Source organism: Pleurodeles waltl, chromosome 2_1 (genome assembly GCF_031143425.1).
Source record: "Pleurodeles waltl isolate 20211129_DDA chromosome 2_1, aPleWal1.hap1.20221129, whole genome shotgun sequence".
Lineage (NCBI taxonomy): Eukaryota > Metazoa > Chordata > Amphibia > Caudata > Salamandridae > Pleurodeles > Pleurodeles waltl.
Genome location: NC_090438.1, coordinates 741,305,320 through 741,327,592, shown reverse-complemented (window position 1 = coordinate 741,327,592; position 22,273 = coordinate 741,305,320). Strand labels below are relative to the sequence as shown.

The following is a 22,273-nucleotide window of genomic DNA, read 5'->3' as shown; positions in this document are numbered from 1 at the left end:
TCCTACATAGTGAATATTACTGCTTTCCAAGACCTTCTAGTTTTCTCCCACCCTGCTTAACAGTTTATGAAATTTTAATGGTCAACTAATTGTTTTCCTTTTCTTTGTGGAAGCTTGAAGCTTGCCTTAAGTTTTTGCCTCCACTGTTTCTCTTATCTAGCATCATTGTTGTGACATTGAACTTGTATTCTGTTTTGTTAGTGGGATTTCCTGTTGATAGCATTTCTGCGCTACATCACATGTTTTTGTTGTACTTTTATACTGTTTGAAAATATTGGTTATTAATATAAAAATAAATGTTTCATTTGAAAATTTAGTGAAATGATATTGTGGCACATTATATGTGACATCCATGTAAAAATACCTTTTTGGTCCAGCTTTATTTCTCCAGTGAAGCCTGTTTTGTTTATAAATCATATCATGTTTCTGTAGGTGTTTGGAATATTCTCCTTTAGGCAACTGTCAACTAAATTAAGTAAGCAGTTCCTTTATTGCAAATTACTTTTGCATTAAAGTACATTTTGTGTCAGACCACAAATAATTTGGTTATCCTGGTTTCTCTTAGCATCAGTAAATAAATTAAAAACACTATGGGGCTATGCCTATGGACCTGGTCAGTGCATTGCTCTGCCACCTGTGGCTCCACCCTCTAACTAGAGCCTTTTCCCTTGCTCCTCTGAACTCCTGACACCTGTCAGGAGTTCGAGGCCCTCCCCCACCTGGAGGTTTCTGCCTGCGCCTCCTCCCTGGTATCTAGTAGGAGAGCTCTGCCTTCCTACTAGGCTACCTTCTGCCTCTCTCCTCCTTTTGCTTTTCTCTCTGCTCCACTACTGTCCCTTAGTGCTCCTTTTCATTGTTTCTCTCTCTCTGCTCTCTCTCACTTTCGCTCTCCCCCTCTCTTTCTCCCCCGCCGCTGCGGCCACCGCGGCCTGCCCCCTTTATTGGCTCCGCCACCCTTTTTGCGCCGTTTTTCGTCCCCCTCCCGCCTCCCAGCTGTCCTCTCCTCCCCCAACTCCCTAATTAATGGAGGCTGATGCGTGGCCGTGGAGCGGGTGCGCCCAAGGCAAGCCCGTCTGCGCCCATCCATGCCTGGACCGCGCCCAGCGTCAGAACCCCTGGCTCCCCCTCCCTCAGATGTATCCTCCTCAACACCCGCTCCATCCACAAGCACGCAGTAGAGCTATGGAATCTACTCGACTCAGCCTCCCAGACATCGCCTTCCTGACTGAGACCTGGATGAACCCCTCCTCAGTGCCTGACATCACCATAGCCATCCCAGACGCTACAAGATCACCCGCAGGGACCGCTCCAACAAACCAGGAGGAGGCATCGCCATCATCCACAAGAACACCCTCAGGATCACGACCAGTACCGAAGACAACCTCAGCACCGCCAAACTCCTGCACTTCCAAATCCACACTGGCCCAAACACCACCCTCCGAGGGGCCCTTGCCTACAGGCCCCCCCGGTCCACGACAGCAATTCAGCGATTCCATTACCAACATCATCAGCACGCACGCTCTCGCATCCACTGACTACATACTCCTCGAGACCCAAACTTCCACCTCGAGAACACCACCACCAACAACACCGCCACCCTGCTCAACAGCCTCTCCAACCTCGGCCTCAAACAGCTCGTCACGACACCAACCAACTCCGCAGGACACACACTCAACCCGGTTTTCTCCACCAGCAATCACGTCTCTTTCAGCCACACCACTAAACTCCACTGGACAGACTACCGCTCGTCCACTTCTCCTTCAAGAAACCCACAACACACCACCACCCACAACGGATCCCGCACCGCAGTTGGAACAAGGTCACCGAAGACCAACTTTTCTGATGGATACAACTACCTGTGGATTCCTCACCTGATGAATACTCCCATGGCGCCAGCATTCGACGGAAATCTTCTTACTAGTCTCTGCACGTCGACGAGGACGTCACTCTAGCCCACGCGACGCCGTCTGACGTCATACAGGCAATAAGAGGTCCTCGCCGACGTGCCGATGACAGTTCCCTTTTTTCCGTGAATTCGAAACGGTTATCTTCGAGGGAGCTACTGTTACCTTCGTGGTTACAGTGTATTGTCTGCTGCGTAGTCTTCTCTGCGGTAACAATGTCTCAGAGGAAGTCGGGTTTCAAGCCCTGTCGAGAGTGTGGGGGCAAGATGTCAGTTACAGATCCTCACTCCGACTGTCTATGGTGTTTGAGCTCCGACCACGACGTCTCGACTTGCGATTCATGTCAACACATGAATCCGAAGGCCCTCAAAGAGCGTGAGGCCAAGTTATTCATGGCAAAGTCAAAGAAGAAGGAGAAACATCATAAGAAGTCTTCTTCGCCAAGGTCTCACCGGCGTCATCGAGACTCCCGGCGCCGTAGAGACTCACGACGTCACTCCAGCAAGGAGTCTCGTTCGAGGTCACCTTCGGCTCGGCGTCGGAGGACTTGGGAGGTCAGCCCCACGGTCACGCCGCATCCATCGACGCCGTTGCCCTCTCCGGCGTCACCGACTTCGCCTGGTCAGGCGTCAGTGATTGAGGTGGTGCAGCCTCTTGTGTTTTCTCCGGCGTCGCAGACGTCGAGGCCGGCGTCGGGGTCGCCCTCGATCCAGGCACCCCAGTATCCGGCTTTTCCCACTCCTGGAGCCGATAGTACCGCATTTCTTAATGCGATGTATACCATCTTTCAGCAGATGGCTCCAGGAGCTGCTCCGGCTGGTCCTTCGGGGCCCTTGGCCTTTTCGTTGGGTGATCCTGCGCCTCTTCGGCCGGCACCCTTTATGCCCTTTCTCCCTTTTGGGAATGTGGGCTCGGCGCCGGTGCCGGCGTCGGTGGCTGCTCCGGTGGCTTCGGATGTTTCGGCCCCGGAGGTTGCCCCTCCGTCGAAGTCAGGATTTTGCCCTGTGACTCCGGTTGATCCATCGGCTCCAAGACCTCGTCCTCCGGCTCCTGCCTCGGCGCCGAAGCTGCCTGTGGCGCCGGACGCGGCGTCAGATGCTTCTGGAGATCGGCGCCGTTCTTCGACGTCGGCGGAGGCCATGTCGACTCCGCGTGTCGAGGAGAGACTTCATTCGAGGAGGCGTGCTCTCCGTCTTTTAGAAGAGCAAGAGTACCAGCGAGTCCTAGAGGAGGGAGAGATTGAGGACTCTGGAGACGGACTGCATGGTCTGGATACAGCCAGTGGGCTGGACACTTCCCCTGAGTGGGACCTTTCATCTCCAGGGGAATATACGGAGGAGGCTGCTTCCTTTCATGCTGTGGTGAGGAAGGCAGCGAGCTTTTTGGACCTGCCTTTGCCGGTGGCAGAGGCAAAGCAGAATTTGCTGACAGAAGTATTGCATCCGGCCTCTGCTGCAGCTGAGCCTCTCTTGCCATTTAATGAGGCTTTGCTGGATCCGGTGTTGGAGGTGTGGAAGAAGCCGGTGTCTTCCTCGGCCATTCATAGGGCTGTGGCCAGGAGGTATCGAGCTACACCATCTGACCCTGGCTTTCTCTCTAGACACCCTACGCCGGAGAGCTTGGTGGTGCAAGCCTCCTGTTCCTCAAAGTCAGCGCCTGGTTCCTTCCCGACGGTGCCTGGAGACAGAGACTCCAAGAAACTGGATGCGCAGTCCAAGAAAATATTTTCGTCATGCAGTTTGGCGTTGAAGGCCACCAACGCAACGTGCATTCTGGGGAGGTACATCCATGCGCTGATGGATGATATTTCGTCTTCATTTACGGAGCTTCCCCAGGGTCTCTTGGATGTGGTCTCGGACGCCCAGGCTGCCGCGACCCAGATTATCCAGTCTGGGCTGGACACGACCGACTCGGTGGCCAGGGCGATGGGCACGGCTGTGGTGGCAAGAAGACAGGCCTGGCTCCGAAACTCAGGGTTCTCTGCGGATGTGCAGTCGACAATGCTGGACCTCCCGTTTGATGGGGACAGACTGTTTGGAGCCAAGGCAGATTCAGCCTTGGAACGATTTAAGGAGAGCAGAGCCACAGCCAAATCGTTAGGACTGCAAGCTCCTTCTTCCTCTGCCTCTTCTAGAATTTTCAGGAGGTTTCGGGGATTTGGGCGTGGCTCTTATTCCTCTTCCTTTCGGGGGAGGTTCCAGCAACCTGCCTCTTCCCTCCCCTATAGGTCATTTAGAGGGAGGGGGAGGGGTGGGGTCCGTACCAGAGGAGCCTCTCAACATCACTCTGCCTCTTCCTCGTCCTCTGGAGGGGTGCAGCAGGGGAAGCAGCCTTAGGCTTCCACCGTTTCCCACTCATTCCTCTCCTGTAGGGGGAAGATTACAGCATTTTCTCCACAAGTGGAAGTCTATCACAACGGACACTTGGGTTCTCGGCATTGTGGGAAAAGGCTACGCCCTTCCCTTTCGGGAGTTCCCGCCCCTCATCCCGCCCCGCCCATCTTATTGTTCAGAAGAACACCTCCTGTTGCTAGAACAGGAGGTTCAAGTCCTCCTTTCAAAGGGCGCGGTAGAGTTGGTCCCAGAGCAGGAAAAGGGTCGAGGTTGTTACTCAAGATACTTCCTGATTCCCAAAAAGGATGGTCAGTTGAGACCAATCCTGGATCTGAGGATCTTGAATTGGTTCCTCAAACAGGAAAAGTTCAAGATGCTGACCCTAGCACAGGTGCTTTTGGCGTTGAACAAGGAAGATTGGATGGTGTCTGTCGACTTGCAGGATGCTTACTTTCATATCCCGATACTCAAGTCGCACAGGAAGTATCTCCGGTTTGTGGTAGGGTCGCAGCACTATCAGTTTGCGGTCCTCCCGTTTGGTCTTACTTCAGCACCTCGAGTCTTCACAAAGGTGATGTCAGTGGTTGCGGCGGAGCTCAGAAGGAAGGGGATAGCAGTATTCCCTTACTTGGACGACTGGTTGATCAAAGCCAAGTCCCCGGAGCTTGTGTCGCATCATCTGCAGTCAACAACCCAGTTGTTGTTCGACCTGGGCTTTTCGGTGAACGTGCCCAAATCTCACCTGGAGCCCTCTCAGCGCCTCCTGTTCATAGGGGCAGTACTGGATACAACATTGAGTCGAGCCTTTCCTCCGCCTCAGCGGATTCAAGATATTCAGGAATTGGTTCCAATGTTTCGAAATGGAGCGGTAGTTCCAGTCCTCAAGGTCCTTCGTCTGCTCGGTCTGTTCGCCTCCTGCATTCTGTTGGTCACGCATGCTCGCTGGCACATGAGGGCTCTTCAGTGGTGCCTCCGAAGGCAGTGGTCTCAACACAAGGGAGATTTAGAAGGTACTGTCAAGATCTCCAGAGATGCTGCTGTGGAATTGAAGTGGTGGATTGCGGGCAACAATCTTTCACAGGGAAAGCCATTCGCGCAGTCGCCACCAGTGGCCACGGTAATAACGGATGCCTCCACCCTAGGATGGGGAGCTCATCTGGGGGATCTGGAGATCAAAGGGCTTTGGTCTCCAGAGGAACAGGTGTTTCATATCAATCTGTTGGAGTTACGGGCTGTACGTTTGGCTCTCAAGGCCTTCCTCCCATCCCTTCGTGGTCAGTCGGTACAGGTCCTGACGGACAATACTACCACGATGTGGTACATAAACAAACAGGGAGGAGTAGGGTCGTACCTTCTCTGCAGAGAAGCTCTTCGGCTATGGTCCTGGGCAAAGGACCATCAGATTTGCTTGGTGGCAAATCATCTGGCCGGGGTCTTGAATGTACGTGCGGACAGTCTCAGTCGCCAATTCTCGGCAGACCACGAGTGGCGTCTCCATCCAGATCAAGTCTGTTTAATCTTCCAGATGTGGGGGTTTCCTCGGATAGATCTGTTTGCCACTCGGGAGAACGCGCATTGCCCGTTATTCTGCAGCCTCCAGTATCCGATGCAGGGAGCGTTGGGGGACGCGTTTCAGATAACCTGGTGCGACCAGTTGCTTTACGCGTTTCCCCCCATACCCTTGATTCCTCGAGTGTTGAGGAAAATTCGCCAAGACTGGGCCCAAGTCATCTTAATAGCTCCGGATTGGCCAAGGAGGGTATGGTACTCCGACCTTCTCCAACTCTCACTGTGCCCTCCGCTCCATCTCCCTCTCAGGGCAGACCTCCTCTCGCAGTCGCAGGGGCAGGTTTTACACCCCAACCTCCAGAGTCTGCACCTACATGCTTGGAGATTGAACGGGGCAACCTGAGTTCCTTCTCTCTCCCGCCTGATGTAGTGGATGTTATCTTAGCGGCCAGGCGACACTCCACTAAATCTATCTACGCTAATAGGTGGTCTAAATTTGTTATGTGGTGTGGAGAGAGACAGATTGATCCCTTACATGCTCATCTGTCACATGTTTTGTCTTTTGCACTGTCTCTAGCGCAGAAAGGTTGTGCAGTAGCTACCATTAAGGGTTATTTGTCGGCCTTGTCAGCCTTCATTTGTCTTCCAGACCAACCATCGTTATTTAAATCCCCTATTGTTCTCAGATTCTTGAAAGGTCTTCTGAATCAATATCCTCCAAAACCATTCGTTATGCCTCAATGGGATTTGTCCTTGGTCCTGACTTTCCTTATGGGGTCCCCTTTTGAGCCTATGCATTCTTGCCCCTTAAGGTATTTGGTTATTAAAACAGTATTCCTGGTAGCTATAACATCTGCAAGGAGAGTGAGTGAGTTGCAGGCCTTATCGGTTAAACCCCCTTATATAACGTTTTATGGGGATAAGGTGGTGTTGAGGACCAAGGCTGCTTTCCTTCCGAAGGTTGTTTCACCCTTCCATTTGGCTCAGACAATCACTTTGTCCACGTTTTATCCTCCGCCTCATCCTTCAAAGGAGGAAGAAAGACTACATCGCCTGGACCCAAAAAGGGCGTTGAGCTTCTATATCGACAGAATGAAGGATATCAGGCTGGAGGATCAGCTGTTTGTCGGATACGTGGGCAAGAGGAGAGGAAAGGCAGTCCACAAGAGAACACTCTCCAGGTGGGTTGTTCTTTGCATTAAAATCTGTTACTCTTTGGCAAAGAAGGATCCGCCTGAGGGCATTAGAGCTCACTCCACCAGAGCTAAGTCGGCCTCTTCGGCCTTGGCCAGGGGTGTTCCTGTGGTCGACATCTGCAAGGCCGCAACTTGGTCGTCCCTTCACACTTTTGTGAAACATTACTGTTTGGACTCTGAGGTCAGAAGGGACGGTCATTTTGCACGGTCAGTGCTACAGGATTTCTTGGTTTGACCATTTAGGCACCCACCGCCGGGCGTGGTACTGCTTTGGGACTCTATTCATCAGGTGAGGAATCCACAGGTAGTTGTATCCATCAGAAGAACGAGTTACTTACCTTCGGTAACGACTTTTCTGGTGGATACATTAGCTACCTGTGGATTCCTCACGGTCCCACCCGCCTCCCCGTTGCCTTTTTGGTCTCTCCAAGCAATCCTTGAGTGTGCTCCTTTTGGTCTTCAAAGTTGCAATACATTTTGCATGTATGATATTTGTATATATGTGTATATTTATATATAAATCTATATATATATTGGGTATATACATGATTCGTATGTATAAATATATTTATTTGTTTAAAAAAAAAACAAAAAAAAAAAAAAGAAGGTTATATTAAATCTACAGCTATTTTATTGCAATGTTGTGTGATTTACAATATTAAGAGATGTTGCTTTGCTCTTTCATTGCATTGGGTTATTATTATTCTCATGCACGTAAAAAAATTTTGGTACTGTCATCGGCACGTCGGCGAGGACCTCTTATTGCCTGTATGACGTCAGACGGCGTCGCGTCGGCTAGAGTGACGTCCTCGTCGACGTGCAGAGACTAGTAAGAAGATTTCCGTCGAATGCTGGCGCCATGGGAGTATTCATCAGGTGAGGAATCCACAGGTAGCTAATGTATCCACCAGAAAAGTCGTTACCGAAGGTAAGTAACTCGTTCATCGTGACACTCTCCCAGAACCCAACCATTGACACCACCAACACTGATGCAGCTGACCTCAACTTCATGCAATGGGTCAACACCTGTGCCAATACTCTCGCCCCAATCAAGAATCCTTCCAATAGATGCACTGACAGAAAGGCCTTCTGGTTTACCGTCGACCGCCACGAATCTAAGCAAAGCTGGCAAAGACTCGAAAGAAAGTGCCGCCAAGATCAGACTCTGGACAACGACACAGCCTTCAAAAACGCCATCTGCAGACACCACCAATTCATCAGAGCCGCCAAAAGAACCGCCTTCAAAGACCGAATAAACAACCATGCACACAGCCACAAGGAGCTCTTCATCGTCGTGAAAGAACTCTACAACCCCAGCTCCAACGCCAACAATATCCAGCCATCTCAAGACCTCTGCGACTACCTAGCCTCCTACTTCCACCACAAGATTGCAGACATCCACAACAGCTTCAGCACCCAGACCCCCCCAGCAACCACCAAAACCACAGGTTCACCTCTGACCAGCCTCCTGCTCTCCTGGATCCCCGTCAGCGACACCATGAAAATCATGAACACCATCCACTCCGGCTCTCCATCTGACCCCTGCCCTCACTACATCCCAGGGTTCATCTCTCAACCCGATCCTCTTCAACATATACATGGCCCCGCTTGCTAACATCGCCCGATCCCACAACCTCAACATCATCTCATACGCCGATGACACCCAGCTGATCCTCTTCCTCATCAAGGACTCCGCCAAGACCTACTCCACAAAGGAATGAAGGCCATCACCAAATGGATGAAGAGCAGCTGCCTCAAACTCAATTCTGGCAAGACAGAAGTCCTCATCTTCGGTTCCACCCCCTCCGCATGGGATGACTCCTGGTGCCCTGCCACTCTCGGAACCGCTCCGACTCCCACCGACAACGCACGCACCCTAGGATTCATCTTGGACCCCTCACTATCCATGACACAGCAAGTCAACGCCATCTCCTCCTCCTGCTTCAACACCCTCCGCAGGCGCCGAAAGATCTACAAATGGATACCCCCAAAACCAGAAGAACAGTCACCCAAGCCCTTGTAAGCAGCAGGCTGGACTACAGCAATGCCCTTTATGCAGGAACCACAGCCAAACTCCAGAAGAGGCTGCAACACATCCAGAACACCTCCACATGCCTCATCCTGGACATCCCTCGCCACTGCCACATCACAGACCACGTGAAAAACCTGCACTAGCTCCCAGTCAACAAGAAAATCGCCTTCAAACTCCTCACCTTCACTCACAAAGCACTGCACAACACCAGACCAGAATACCTCAACAGACGGCTCTCCTTCTACACCCGACCCGGCATCTCTGCTCTGCCGACCTCGCCCTCGCACCCGTCCCGCCCGTCCGCAGAACTACAACCGGCGGTAGATCATTCTCGTACCTCGCCGCCAAAACGTGGAGAACACTTCCCACCCACCTGTGCCAGACCAAAGACCTCCTTACCTTCAGGAAACTTCTGAAGACCTGGCTGTTCGAGCAGTAGCAGCACCTCCCCTTCTCACCTTCTCCCCCCCCCCCCACCCATCCTCAGTGCCTTGAGACCCCCACGGGTGAGTAGTGTGCTTTAGAAATCCCTGATTGATTGATTGATTTCAATGCACCGTTTGGCATTTCACAGGTTGGTGGCTGTTCTATGCATGCCCTGCATCAAACACATGGGCCGTTCACAGTACATCATATTATCACTTTACTTAATTTGAGACTGACATATGCCCTATCAACCAGGATGGCATTGGCTTGTTTTGTGTGTTCCAATCCATGCGTGCAAGACCTTAATAGTATTTTAATCTTATTTACCTTTCCTGCAGAAAAAGTACAAGTGGTACTTTTGTAGTGTCCTTAAAAAAACCTTTTTTAAATGCATTCCACTTAAGTCAGGATGTCGACTGCAAATGTACATTCCTTCCTAGGTTCTAAAAGCAGTACATGCACTTGAAGTCATATTTCTGGGTGGATGTCATGTTCCTCTATGATCAGATTAACTCGAGGTTCAGCACTTTTGTGGGCTTGGCCGGCAAGATGGCCAACAGGAAGTTTTAGAGAGGACCTCCCTGCCCTAATACCGCATCCCCAATCATCTTGCCAATCTACTCCGCTCTCCTTGCTTGTTGGGAGTGCTGCCACATGGTCTAAACAAAGGGAGCCCCCGGGCTGGTCTCTGATGCCTGTAGCCTCCCTAGGTTCTGATGAGTGATAGTGGCCTTCTGGCCTATGGCGGCGGCGCACGGACAGCACTCTCCGGGCTCTATTGGTGATATAATGGCTCACACAGGACTATGCTGAGCATTGGAGGGGTGCAGTGCTGCCTCAGTGCAGTGCTGCCTTCTATGAGACTGGAGGTGCTGGACCGCTATGCAGCATGCTCAAACAGTGGCCGAGCTAACTGTCACTGATGCCTGTTATCTCCCCGCCCATCTCTGAGGATACCAAGGATGACATGCAGAGCATGGTGGTGCACAGTAGGGTCAGTGGTCAGAGGGGTTGGGGGGGGGGGGAGATTTGGTTCACCCCACCCATCCTCCCCCCCGATCCGGTGCCCCATTACGAGCGAAACTGCAAGAAGCCTAGTTAACAGGTCAGTTGGGGTCCTACCAGATGAACTGCTGTTTCCTGGAGATTGAGGAGAGACAGCCCTGTGTTGCGGGAGCATGGTATGGCACAGGAGGCGCGCCTTCCCCACTGCCTAATGCCCTTTGCCTGGAGTGAGAGAGAGATGCATGCAGCGGAGCTGGGGTAGGAGGTGTGAAGGCTGATAGCGGGAGTGGTGCCTGCTGTGGCACCATAGCTTGAGCAGAGAGTGCCCTGGTGTGCTGAGGATGAAGCATGACAGCTGGGTGCAGTGCGGAGCCTAGGAACCGATGACAGATGCTAGGGATTAAGGCCTGGGCACCAGTGGAAGCCCCCATTGGGGATTTCAAATATGACTGCTTGGGTGGAAGAAACAGCATGCGGAGGAAGTCGCCATTGTGGATGCTGCTGTTGTGGTGTGCCTGCCTACTGCCATAGATTTCCTATCGTGGGCCCAGTGCCCACATTGTAGCATTGTGCTGTTGCTCAGCCCGCTTTGGTGCTAGCGGTGAGGCTGTCACAACTGTGGTGGCCTGATTTTAAATGTTGTCGGACAGAGGTTTGGGGGTGGATCCCCGAACCTGAGCCAAGCTGTTAGGGGAACACATTCCTCTAGAGCTCAAGTATATCCTACTGGGGGTTCTGGGAGATTTAGACATCCCTAGCCCAAAGCTCCTCTTTTGTAACTTGGGGCTTTTGGTTGCTAAACGAGACATTGCACGACACTGGAGTGCCCCGGTGGCTCTGACTTTGGGACAATAGAAGTCGGGAATAGACCTTCACATGGCGGCAGAGAAGTAATTTATAAAATTAAAGGATGCCCCCACACATTTTTCAAGGTCCGGGGTGTTTGGTTGAGATATTATGACATGCTGTTCTCTGCCAGTGGGACGAACACCTCTTCAAAAACCTTTTGAGCACGCGTGGTACATTCACATGTTGTTGCCTTTTTTCTTATTGCGTTATGGTGTGGTTATCATTTACCTACCCTGTGCAAGGTTCTGCCTATGTGTATTGTGTCCTCCTTTGTTATGAAATGGTTTTGGGTGCGTCTTTGCTCCCTTATTTTTGCATGTTATGTACAAACAAAACAAAATTAAGATTTTTTTTATTTTTTATTAAGATTTCAACAATTTATTTTTAAGCTTAGAATCCATTAACAATTGTTAGCCATGTCTACATACTCTATTGTTTCAGTTTCGGATTCATTCGTCAAAAATTTAGTAAATACCTACCTGCCTCTCCTTTGTTGAAGTATATTGAATCATATCAAATAGTTAAACAACTCTGCGTTGGCACGTTCCTGTCGCTGAGTCGATGGAACAACTGTATTCTCATGAGTGAGTGCCTTGGGCAAAGCTGTAAAAAAAGTAATTTACATTTCCATCTGCACGCATACATCCGTACATTTGTACTGGTCAGTATTTATGTTCTTGTTTAGTTGATTGGGAATTCGAAGTAGTGATAAAATAAAAAAGCACCATGAATCCAAATTAATGCAGTAATGTTAATCCTAATTTTGTCTTCCCAGTGCTGTTGTTGTTAACGTTTTTAATGAATGCTTCAAATTAACAATGAAATGATTGAATCTTAGTTATCTTTTTTTCAGTATTAATCTTCATTTCTTCACTTACATGTACTTATAACTACACTCAGTAAGAAAATGTGTTTCTGATACTGGGCCTTATAAATGTAACGCTGTAAATGTGACTTTGTTGCTATCTTTTAGGACTTTTGTGAACACTTTCATTCAGTTTAAGAAGCCCATCGTTGTAGCAGTAAATGGACCAGCCATTGGACTAGGAGTCTCCATTTTACCTCTTTGTGATGTGGTGTGGGCAAATGAAAAAGCTTGGTTCCAAACCCCATACACTACTTTTGGGCAGAGTCCTGATGGATGTTCGTCGCTTACATTTCCTAAAATAATGGGCCTTCCTTCTGTAAGTAAATATTGTTAATTTTGTGCCTTTAGTGCCTTCAAATTCAAAGCGCTCAGCTTGACTTTATTTCCTAAAATACTTTTGTTGGCTTGGCTACAAGCCCCTATCAAATAGATCTTTACTTAAAGATCATCATCACATATTACAACAAAGCTGAACAAGAAAACACACTCCATATTCCGGATACTTCTCTTCAGATATACAGGATGACGAGCATTTTCTGTATATGCACATGAAGTCATTCACATTTTTTGCCACTCCGATTACAGCGTTTTTAAATATTGTTTGCTATTGGATTACGTTGAGAAACTTCCCTTCTGCATAGAGAATTATTTTACTCCTCTAGTGTAATTTCTCAAAATAAACCGACAAACTAGTCAGATAAAATAGCCCTGTTTTGCTCTTCCCAATAAAGTCCAGGTCAACCATTATGCGTAGTACATATAAAGATAACATAATGGCAACCTGTTGCTCTACAAGCTGGAAGAGACAAGGCAAGGTTGACTACCTGACCTGTCGAGGTCTAAACATTGACATTAGTTAATGTCTGAGGAACTCTACAGTAGAGTCCACAATGCCTTTAGCTCACTCAGTTGCAAGGAGGCTGCCGAAGGTGGTTTGAAAGCCATAACTCCAGGCAAACGATTGTTTCTAAGCTTTGGAAGAATAAACAGCTCTCTCTTCACAGCAATGGATAGAGTAATTGTCTCAACCATTGAGCCTGGAATAGATTAGTGACTAATCAAAGAACAAAATACCTAAATTTAAATACACCTTGAGGAAATTCTCTGAATGCTGTATCTAAACCCTGCCCTGTAGGAACTTAATATAAAAAATGTTTTTCTCTACCTCTTCGTTTATTTATCACAGTTCTTACAGCTTCAATTTAAATGCATTTGTAGATCTTTTTCAACTTTTATTTGTATTTTTTCTATGCTTCCAATGTTTTGTTTGTGTTGCAAAATTTGTCATTAATGTATGTAATTTTGTAAAATTCTTTCGAATTAAGATGCACAGCTGGTCAAGTTTTGTCATTGACATCCCCTGTACCGTATAGTATATGGCTTCCCACTTACTGCATCTTCAAAGTGTAAAGTTGTGATTTCTCAGCAAACATTAACCCCTTAGCTGCTGGGCCTTCCCACCCCCTCACCTTCCAGGCTTTTGGCTTCCTGGCAGTTAGTGACAGAAATGGGTGTTTAAACCAATGCTGGATCCTGGACAACTAAACATTTCTGAAAAGTAGACAAAATTCTGAATTCAACAAGGGGTCATTTGTGTAGATCCTACATGGTTTTCCTACAGAAAATAACAGCTGAAATAAAAAAACAAATTAAAATTTAGGTAAAATAAAACAGCCATTTTTCTCCCCGTTTTACTCTGTAACTTTTTCCTGCAATGTCATATTTTCAAAACTAATATACTGTTACGTCTGCTGGACTCATCTGGTTGCGGGGATATATAGGACTTGTAGGTTCATCAAGAACCATAGGTACCCACAACCAATAAAGGAGCTGCAGATTGCAATGGGTTTTCATTGTATACCGGGTGTACAGCAATCCATTTGGTGAAATATAAAGAGTGAAAAATAGGAATCAAGGAAACCTTTGTATTGCCAAAATAGGCACAAGATAAGGGTTTGAGAAGCAGTGGTCATTTGCACATCTCTGAATTCTGGGGTGCCCATACTAGCAAGTGAATTACAGGGCATTTCTCAAATAGATGTCTTTTTTACACACTGTCTTACATTTGGAAGGAAAAAAGGCAGAGAAAGACAAGGGGCAATAACACTTGTTCTGCTATTCTGTGTTCCCCCAAGTCTCCTGATGTCAATGGTAGCTCACTTGCATGGGTAGGCCTAATGCCCGCGACAGAAAACGCAACATGGACACATCACATTTTTACATTGAAATCTGATGTATTTTTTTGGAAAGTGCCTAGCTGTGGATTTTGACCTCTAGCTCAGCTGGCACCAAGGGAAACCTACCAAACATGTGCATTTTTTTAAAAATAACCTAGGGGATTCCAGGATGGGGTGACTTGTGGGGCTCTCACCAGGTTCTGTTACCCAGAATCCTTTGCAAACCTCAAACTCTGGCAAAAAAAAAACACCTTTCCTCACATTTCGGTGACAGAAAGTTCTGTAATCTGAGAGGAGCCACAAATTTCCTTCCACACAGCACTCCACCAAGTCTCCCGATAAAAATAGTACCTCACTTGTGTGGGTAGACCTAGTGCCCTAAACAGGAAATGTCCCAAAACACAACATGGACACATCACATTTTCCCAAAGAAAACAAACCTGTTTTTTGCAAAGTGCCTAGCTCTGGTCTTTGGCCTGTAGCTCAGCCGGCACATAGGGAAATCTGGCAAACCTATACATTTTTTAAAACTGGACATCTATGGGAATTTAGAATGGGATGACTTGTGGTGCTGTCACCAGGTTCTGTTATCCAAAATCCTCTGCAAATCTCAATATTTTGCAAAAAATACACTTTTTCCTCAAATTCGGGGATAGAAAGTTCTGGAATCTGAGAGGAGCCACAAATTTTCTTCTACCCAGCATTCCTCCAAGTCTCCCGATAAAAATGGCACCTCACTTGTGTGGGTAGGCCTAGTGCCCGGAAGAGGAATAGATCACACAATGGTCAATGTTGGGCCTTACATAAGGACACTGTTGTCCCTGGGGTGATCCATTCCTGATGCAGGCACTAGGTACAGGCATTCAGGAGGGGTAGCGTTTTTATCAAGACAAGTGGGGAAACACTGGGTGGTAGGAATTTTGTGGATCCCAGCATATTCCTGTAGTTTGTGTGACAGAAATGCAAGAAAAAAATGTTGTTTTTATTCAATATTTAACCTTCACAGGGTATTCTGGTTAAGAAAACTTTTGGGAATCCACATAAGTCACTCCTCTGTGGACTCCCCTGGATGTCTAATTTCCAGAAATGTCTGGGTTTGGTAGGTTTCCCTATACCACCGCCGAGCCCAGGACCAAAAACGCAAGTGCCTGCCTTACAGAACCAGGTTGTTTTGTGATAGATAGTTTTGATGTCTCCACAATATGATTTGGGCGGTGGAATTTGGGGCTGAACTAAATTGGGGAGCTCCCAAGATACCACTCTCTTTGTGCTTGCCGCTGTTCTCTGGGTTGAACTAACCTGCTATTGTCCCACTGCACAGACTGTGCTTGCAAATGGACAGCAGGACTGTCCTCATCACCTCCCTCATAATCAATGGAAGAGGAGTTATCGAATGTGACTCCTCTGACTGAAAATCACTCCCATAGTCTGCGCCACTGTCCTATCCCTCAGATGCTGTCTCAGTACCTGCTGTACTAGTCTCTGATCCTACGTCAGAGCTGTCCTCTATAACTGTCTATCTAAAACACTAGTATACGTAGACAGTCACACAATTGCTGGTGGGTGGGTGTGTGGTACATGCAACAGTAGGGGTCACCTTACCTTTGCTGCTTCCCTTAATCAGCACGTTCTTTCAAGACACTAAAAAAAAGACACACTATTACTTCACCTTGTCACATACCAGTCGTCACAGTCTTTAGCGCCTCTAGCGCCCAGCCCACCAATCATTATTGGTGCTCCCACTCTCATGACCTCCTCCTCAGATTCCCTCACTACCACCCAGCAAAAGTGCCCTCCGTCTCTCCATAGCACCCGCACATACATTTCATTCGTATTATAGCGCAGGTAATGGCTGACTTTACTAATCTACTAAGCTATTTAGATAAAATTCAGATTTGATCTTTGTAGTAAGCATATAAACATTCTGCGCTACTTTATGGCATCAAAACTGCCACTAAACAAAAGTCAGATCCTTTTGTAGCAGAAACATAACCACAATACTTACTTGACTTTTTTGTTGCTGCCTAAAAGCTACAGTTGAAACGCGTCAGTTGAAGTATGTGCATTGCTTTGAAGACGCAAGCTGCAACTGCAAGAGAACTGGTGGCGAATATACACACACACACACACACATATATATATATAATCACTTTTATATGTGGTTGTGGTTTTCTTGGGGGCCGAATGCAGCCCCCAGGGAAACCACACACGCATTGACAAAAGTAATTTTTCTCTCTCTCCCTCTCTCTCTCTCTCTATTTATATATATATATATATATATATATATATATATATATATATGTGTATATATATATATATATATAATGTACATAGATATGTCTATATAGAGATATCTCTCTCTATATATATAGATATCTATATAGAGATATATCTATGTAGAGATGTATGTATGTATATATATATATGCATCCAGCTCTGCAGGGATGATGAAGATACTGATCAAATATGCCCATATAGAAAGAGAGAAAATCTTAGAGAAAATTGACGATATTACCAAATTAATTGAGACTTTTGCTGATAAAAAGTTGGTTGAATCATTGCACAAAGCTATGGAGGAGCGATTAAGTAAAATTGAGGAAGAAATAATTTCAAAAAAATCACGTAAATTTAACAGGGACACTTTTGATTATGAAACAGGTCAAATATATACATTTGCCAAGAAATTTGATTATTGGAGACAACAAAAAGGCAAAGAATTAAGTAAGAAAGATTTTGACACGGAAAGGAAAACTTCTAATGTGGGAACTAGCGAGAGTTCAGATACAGATTTTGAAGAATCGACACGGGTCAAGTCACATACTTCATTGCAAGATGAATTTGATTTTTTAAGGAGAGACCGAAGAACAAATCACAGACCCTGGAGGGGAGGAATCAGACCAAGAGGAAGAGGCAGAGGCAGAAGAGACAAGGGGGTAAGAGAAATCTCAACCGACGAAGGAGGAAAGATGACTCGAAGCAACAAGCGATACTAGGAGATGATAAGACTGTGGTGAATTTGTCGAATGTCGAATTAGACGAAGAAGATAAAGAAAATTTGCGATTAGGCCTTTCTTACTGCCAGCCCCATGACTTTGATTACGTACAAACTCGCATAGACTTGTTTTTATTCATAAGAAAATTAAAATTATTTAAAATTCATTCAAACAAGAATAAAATGATATTACCACAGGGAGTGAACATTGAACAATCAGGGTCTTCAATTGAGAGTCACATCAGTCAGAACTTACTCATTGAAGATGTGATGTTAATGAAGGATCTTTGGGAACTGGAAAAGGGTTCCATGGAAGAATTTAGTGAAGAACAAGTAATTACTAGACTGGAATCAGAGGGCATATGTCTGGATCGAGAAGGGTCATCAGGGCTGAAGCCCAAGTCTAGAACTATTCCCGCATACAGTGGAGATATAATTGATCAATTTTCTGACACTTTAACTAAAGGTCTTAAGATCCTGAGGGCTCAGACAGCCAAGAAAGCAAACACACAGACCAGTAGGTACCACAATACACTGAAAAAATTGTCTAACAATCCTGAAATTGTGGTGCGAGGCTCTGACAAAGGAGGAAATGTTGTAATATGGCCTAAACAACAATACATGGAGGAGGCTTACACACAGTTAAATGATTCTGGATGTTACAAAAGAATTGACTTGGAATATGTGGCAAATGTTAAAACAAGTTTTGATTTAGAATTGTTACAATGGAGAGATAGAGGTCTTTTAAGTGAACAAGAATATAAGTTTCTCAAAGTAGAATTTCCTAAATTACCTGTGTTCTATTTAATACCCAAGATCCACAAAAACGCATGTAAACCACCTGGGAGGCCCATTGTATCTATCAAAGGGAGTTTGTTTGAATTTGTATCCCAGTATTTAGATGCATATTTACAACCTTTGGTTAGAAATCTATCATCTTACCTACGGGACAGCAGTGATTTTTTAAGAATGATTTTTGATATTAGCTGGGAGAAAGATTTCCTTCTGATGACGCTAGATGTAACGGCGTTATACACAAGTATTCCGCATCATTTGGGAATCCAGGCAGTTGACTATTTTCTAAAAAAGCGATCTATCAACTTTTATCAGCACAGCAAAATGCTATTAGAAATGATCACATGGTGTTTACAACATAACATGTTTTATTTTAACAACGAGATATTCGAGCAGGTATGCGGTACAGCGATGGGAACGTGCTTTGCTCCTAGTTATGCCAATCTTTTCATGGGGTGGTGGGAAGAACAGATTTTAAATAATTCTCCCCTAGACAAATGGAGTGACAATATTATTATGTGGCTCAGGTACATTGATGATATCTTTATAATTTGGAAGGGAGACTTAACCACTGCCCATGAATTTATCAAAGAAATCAATGACAACACTTGCAATTTGAGATTCACAGGCAAGATTGATTCGCAAAAGATTGAGTTTTTAGATATATCAGTGATCGTAATGGACAATAGAATTGAGACAACACTACACAGGAAGAGCACAGCTGGAAACAGTATATTACATGCCAAAAGTTATCATCCACAGCCATTGAAACATAATATTCCTTATGGAGAGTTGTTAAGAGCAAAAAGGATTTGTAGTACAGAACAAAATTATGCTAATGTAGAGAGTGAAATGATAGAAAGATTGAAACAGAGAGGCTATGCCAATGAGGTTTTAGAGAACACCGTTAGAAGAGTAAAATCCCGAATGAGGGAACAGTTACTATTTACGACAGATAATAAAACTAATGTGCTGGACATCAAGAATGACAAAAAACATAATGATACGGGGATCGTGAGATTTATTACTACATTTAATACTGCACATGACTCCGTAAGAAAGTTACTGCAACAACATTGGCATATGCTCAAAAGTGATCCAGTTATAGGCACACTAATAAGCAATAGGCCCACCATAACTTATAGAAAGGGAAAATCAATGAAAGATTTGTTGGTCAAAAATGATGTGAGACAAGAGAAACCATCGATTAAGAGTTGGTTAAAGGCACCAGATGAATTTTTCAAATGCACCAAGTGTAAGGCATGTAAAAATGGGGAAAACATCAAAACTATTCAATTAACCGACAGAACTACACATACCATCAAAGGCAGATACGACTGCAAAAGTGACCATGTAGTTTATATTTTAAAATGTAGTTGCCCCAAGCTATATGTAGGTAGCACCAAACTCCAAGTGCACAAAAGAATTTTACATCATTTAAGGGCCATAGTTAATAGAGATGAGTCTTACCCGGTTGCCCGACACATCCATGAATTTCATGGAGGTCGCATGGAAGAAGTTAAATATAGTGTAATAGATGGAATCAGGAAGGATATCCGTGGAGGAGATAGGGAAAAACAGCTGAGGAGATTAGAGTCTAGATATATATTGGCATTCGATTCAAGAGAACCAGTGGGGCTTAACTCGAGTGAAGAGTTATACATACATTTAGGTTAGCATTGTTAAATTATGGATTACTTTTCATTAATGATATGAATAAGTTTATTATAACGTGTCAACTATTTTTTGAGATGGCGAATGAGTATATGGGAATCTTTTTCATTTTAATAATTGTCCCTACAAACAATGCCCTACTTAATATTAATATCAATGTGATTGGACCTGGTGGATTTCTCATACATATTTTCTTCAGATGAATACACACAGCAGTTTCCCAGAGACAAATATCTTATTTCATTCATTAATATTTACTAAGATGTGTAAAGTTTCATTATTGTTTCTTTGATATCTTTATGTGTGTACTTGTTCATTTTGTCATGTTTATTAGCATATTGGGGCACTAGGTTTATATTTTTGCATATAATTCACAAATTTTTTCTCAAATGGAGTATAATGTAGTGGTTATTTAATTTTCAAAGGGAGTGTATTGCTTTAAATCAATGTTACTACTAAGGATATTTAAAGGGGGCCAAAATGGCGGCCCGCAGGTTGAAGAAGGCGGTCACGCCGAAACGCGTTCCTGCTTGGTTATAATAAACCTTTCTAACCTTCGTGGAGTGCTGGAGCCTTAATGTTTATTTAAGGAAGTGTATTTCATATATATATATACATATATATATATATATACATACATTATTTTAATAGCTGTATGGTTTCCTTGGGGGCCATAGTGGCTCCGAGGGAAATCATACAACTATTTAAAAAACGTATTGCTTTTTTTTTTTTTCTTTTTTTAATTAATTTAATTTAACCCGGTGTAAAACTACATTTAAAGAAAAAAAAGCCCCCCTGGGGTGGGTGGGTGTCCAGTTTGCTGAGGGGGCCAACCACCCCACCCTCCCTCACCAAGCAAACTCCCTGGTGTCTAGTGGGGTTTCCTGACTGGGCAGGAAACCTGTTCAGGAAGGCCTCGTTTGAAAGGGGAGAATCTCCTGAACGTCAGGGAGGCCCGTTTGGGCCCATTTCCCCGCCCCACCCTCGTGCAGGAAAACAGATAATGACGTCATTGTGCTGTGTCACAAAAGGGGTAGGTGGAGGGAGACACGGAAGATTTTACGTTTCTCCCGGCGTTTTTTTAATTAAAAAAAATAATCTCTGATGTGATGCATTGGAGGATTTTTTTAACCCCCTTCCTGATGTCGGCCACTGGTTGTGACCTGCATCATGGAGGTAGTGTGGGCGCCCGCACTAATGAGGTTAATTAAGCATATTTTGTCACTCCTATTACTTAATTAGCAGCATTATCCTGTACTTGATTATTTAATGCTTTTCACCTCAGTGAAAGCTTAATTATTCAGTATTTCTGCTTTAAACCATTTAAGGTCAGATCATGTTACAGAGCATTTTCAGTTACGATGGAAGGCACTGTATTGCAGTATTCTCTTTTCCAGTTTAAGAATTACTGGAAATAGGACATAAAATGGGATTATGTTGCTTCTGTCTTCATTAGTTACTGCAGCCATTGGTGGCTACCTGCAATATGTTGATGTGCTAGCCCTCTACATTTTTTTTATGGCAAAAGTGCTCAAGTAAATACAAAAAATGTGTCTTGTATAGATTTGATGTGTTGTTTTACAACAATATTACTCTGATAATGTTCTTTATAGTGTACCTCTGTTTCTCATTTGATGTGTTTGATTGTTATTTTAGCGTGACCATGGCCATGGTCACGTTATTGTTACTTTCTTCTTTGTGACACAACATATTTCCAATGTTCAAGCATGGTGTTTTCTAGTCAATATGCAAGGCTCATTACAAATGTATTTGCAATGATTTTACAATATTGATTGTGTATACCTGACTTCATCTTTTATACATTTCCTGGTTTTGGGTTTTGACTACAATCCATGTAATTCACTTTTCTCTCCTTAATACAATTATCTGCTTTTAACATGATACTATATTCGCTGTATCTTGTGGGTTTATAGTGTGCATGTCTCCCTTCACTTGTGATCCTCATTTTATTACTCGCTACTCCTCTATAATTTTGCATGTGTTTTAACATCACTGCAATATGGTGCTTTTTTACTCTGGTTCCCCCATATTGGCCGATGTTTTAATTCCTCTTTCTATCACCATGAATTTTGCTCTTATATAGGACACACTGGCAGCACTCGTATACCTTGAATACTCAGCTCATCGCAGTATGATTTTTATATGATAGGGCGATTTGCATATGTTTATCCCACTGGGCTGACGGCACTCTTTGTTTCGACCTTCGAGTAATGATTAGCATAATTTTGCCAATGTTCTCTTCTTTTACCTGCCCCTTTCCTTGTCGACATCCATGACACCATTGGATGTGAGTGTACTCTTCCGCCCCTTATTTTATTTAACATCCTTGTGCATTTTATCCTTTCGGAATTGCATAATATATTTGTTTGTGTTCATGGTGGTTGCGTTATTTTTCCATTACTTTTCCTATACCCAAAATAGTGATATTTATGCACTTATCTTGTCTCTTCTAGACGTAGGTTCTTTGTTATATGCACTTTCCATATTTATGA

General features: G+C 45.1%; 1 protein-coding gene across 1 annotated transcript in view; it reads left to right on the top strand.

Moving 5' to 3' along the window:
• Positions 1-22,273, top strand: part of CDYL (chromodomain Y like) — a 347,146-nt gene that overhangs the window by 172,711 nt on the left and 152,162 nt on the right. Inside the window, exon 5 of the mRNA XM_069217515.1 lies at positions 12,228-12,438. Within this exon, the coding sequence (XP_069073616.1) occupies positions 12,228-12,438 (211 nt within the window). The remainder of the gene's footprint in view (positions 1-12,227; positions 12,439-22,273) is intronic.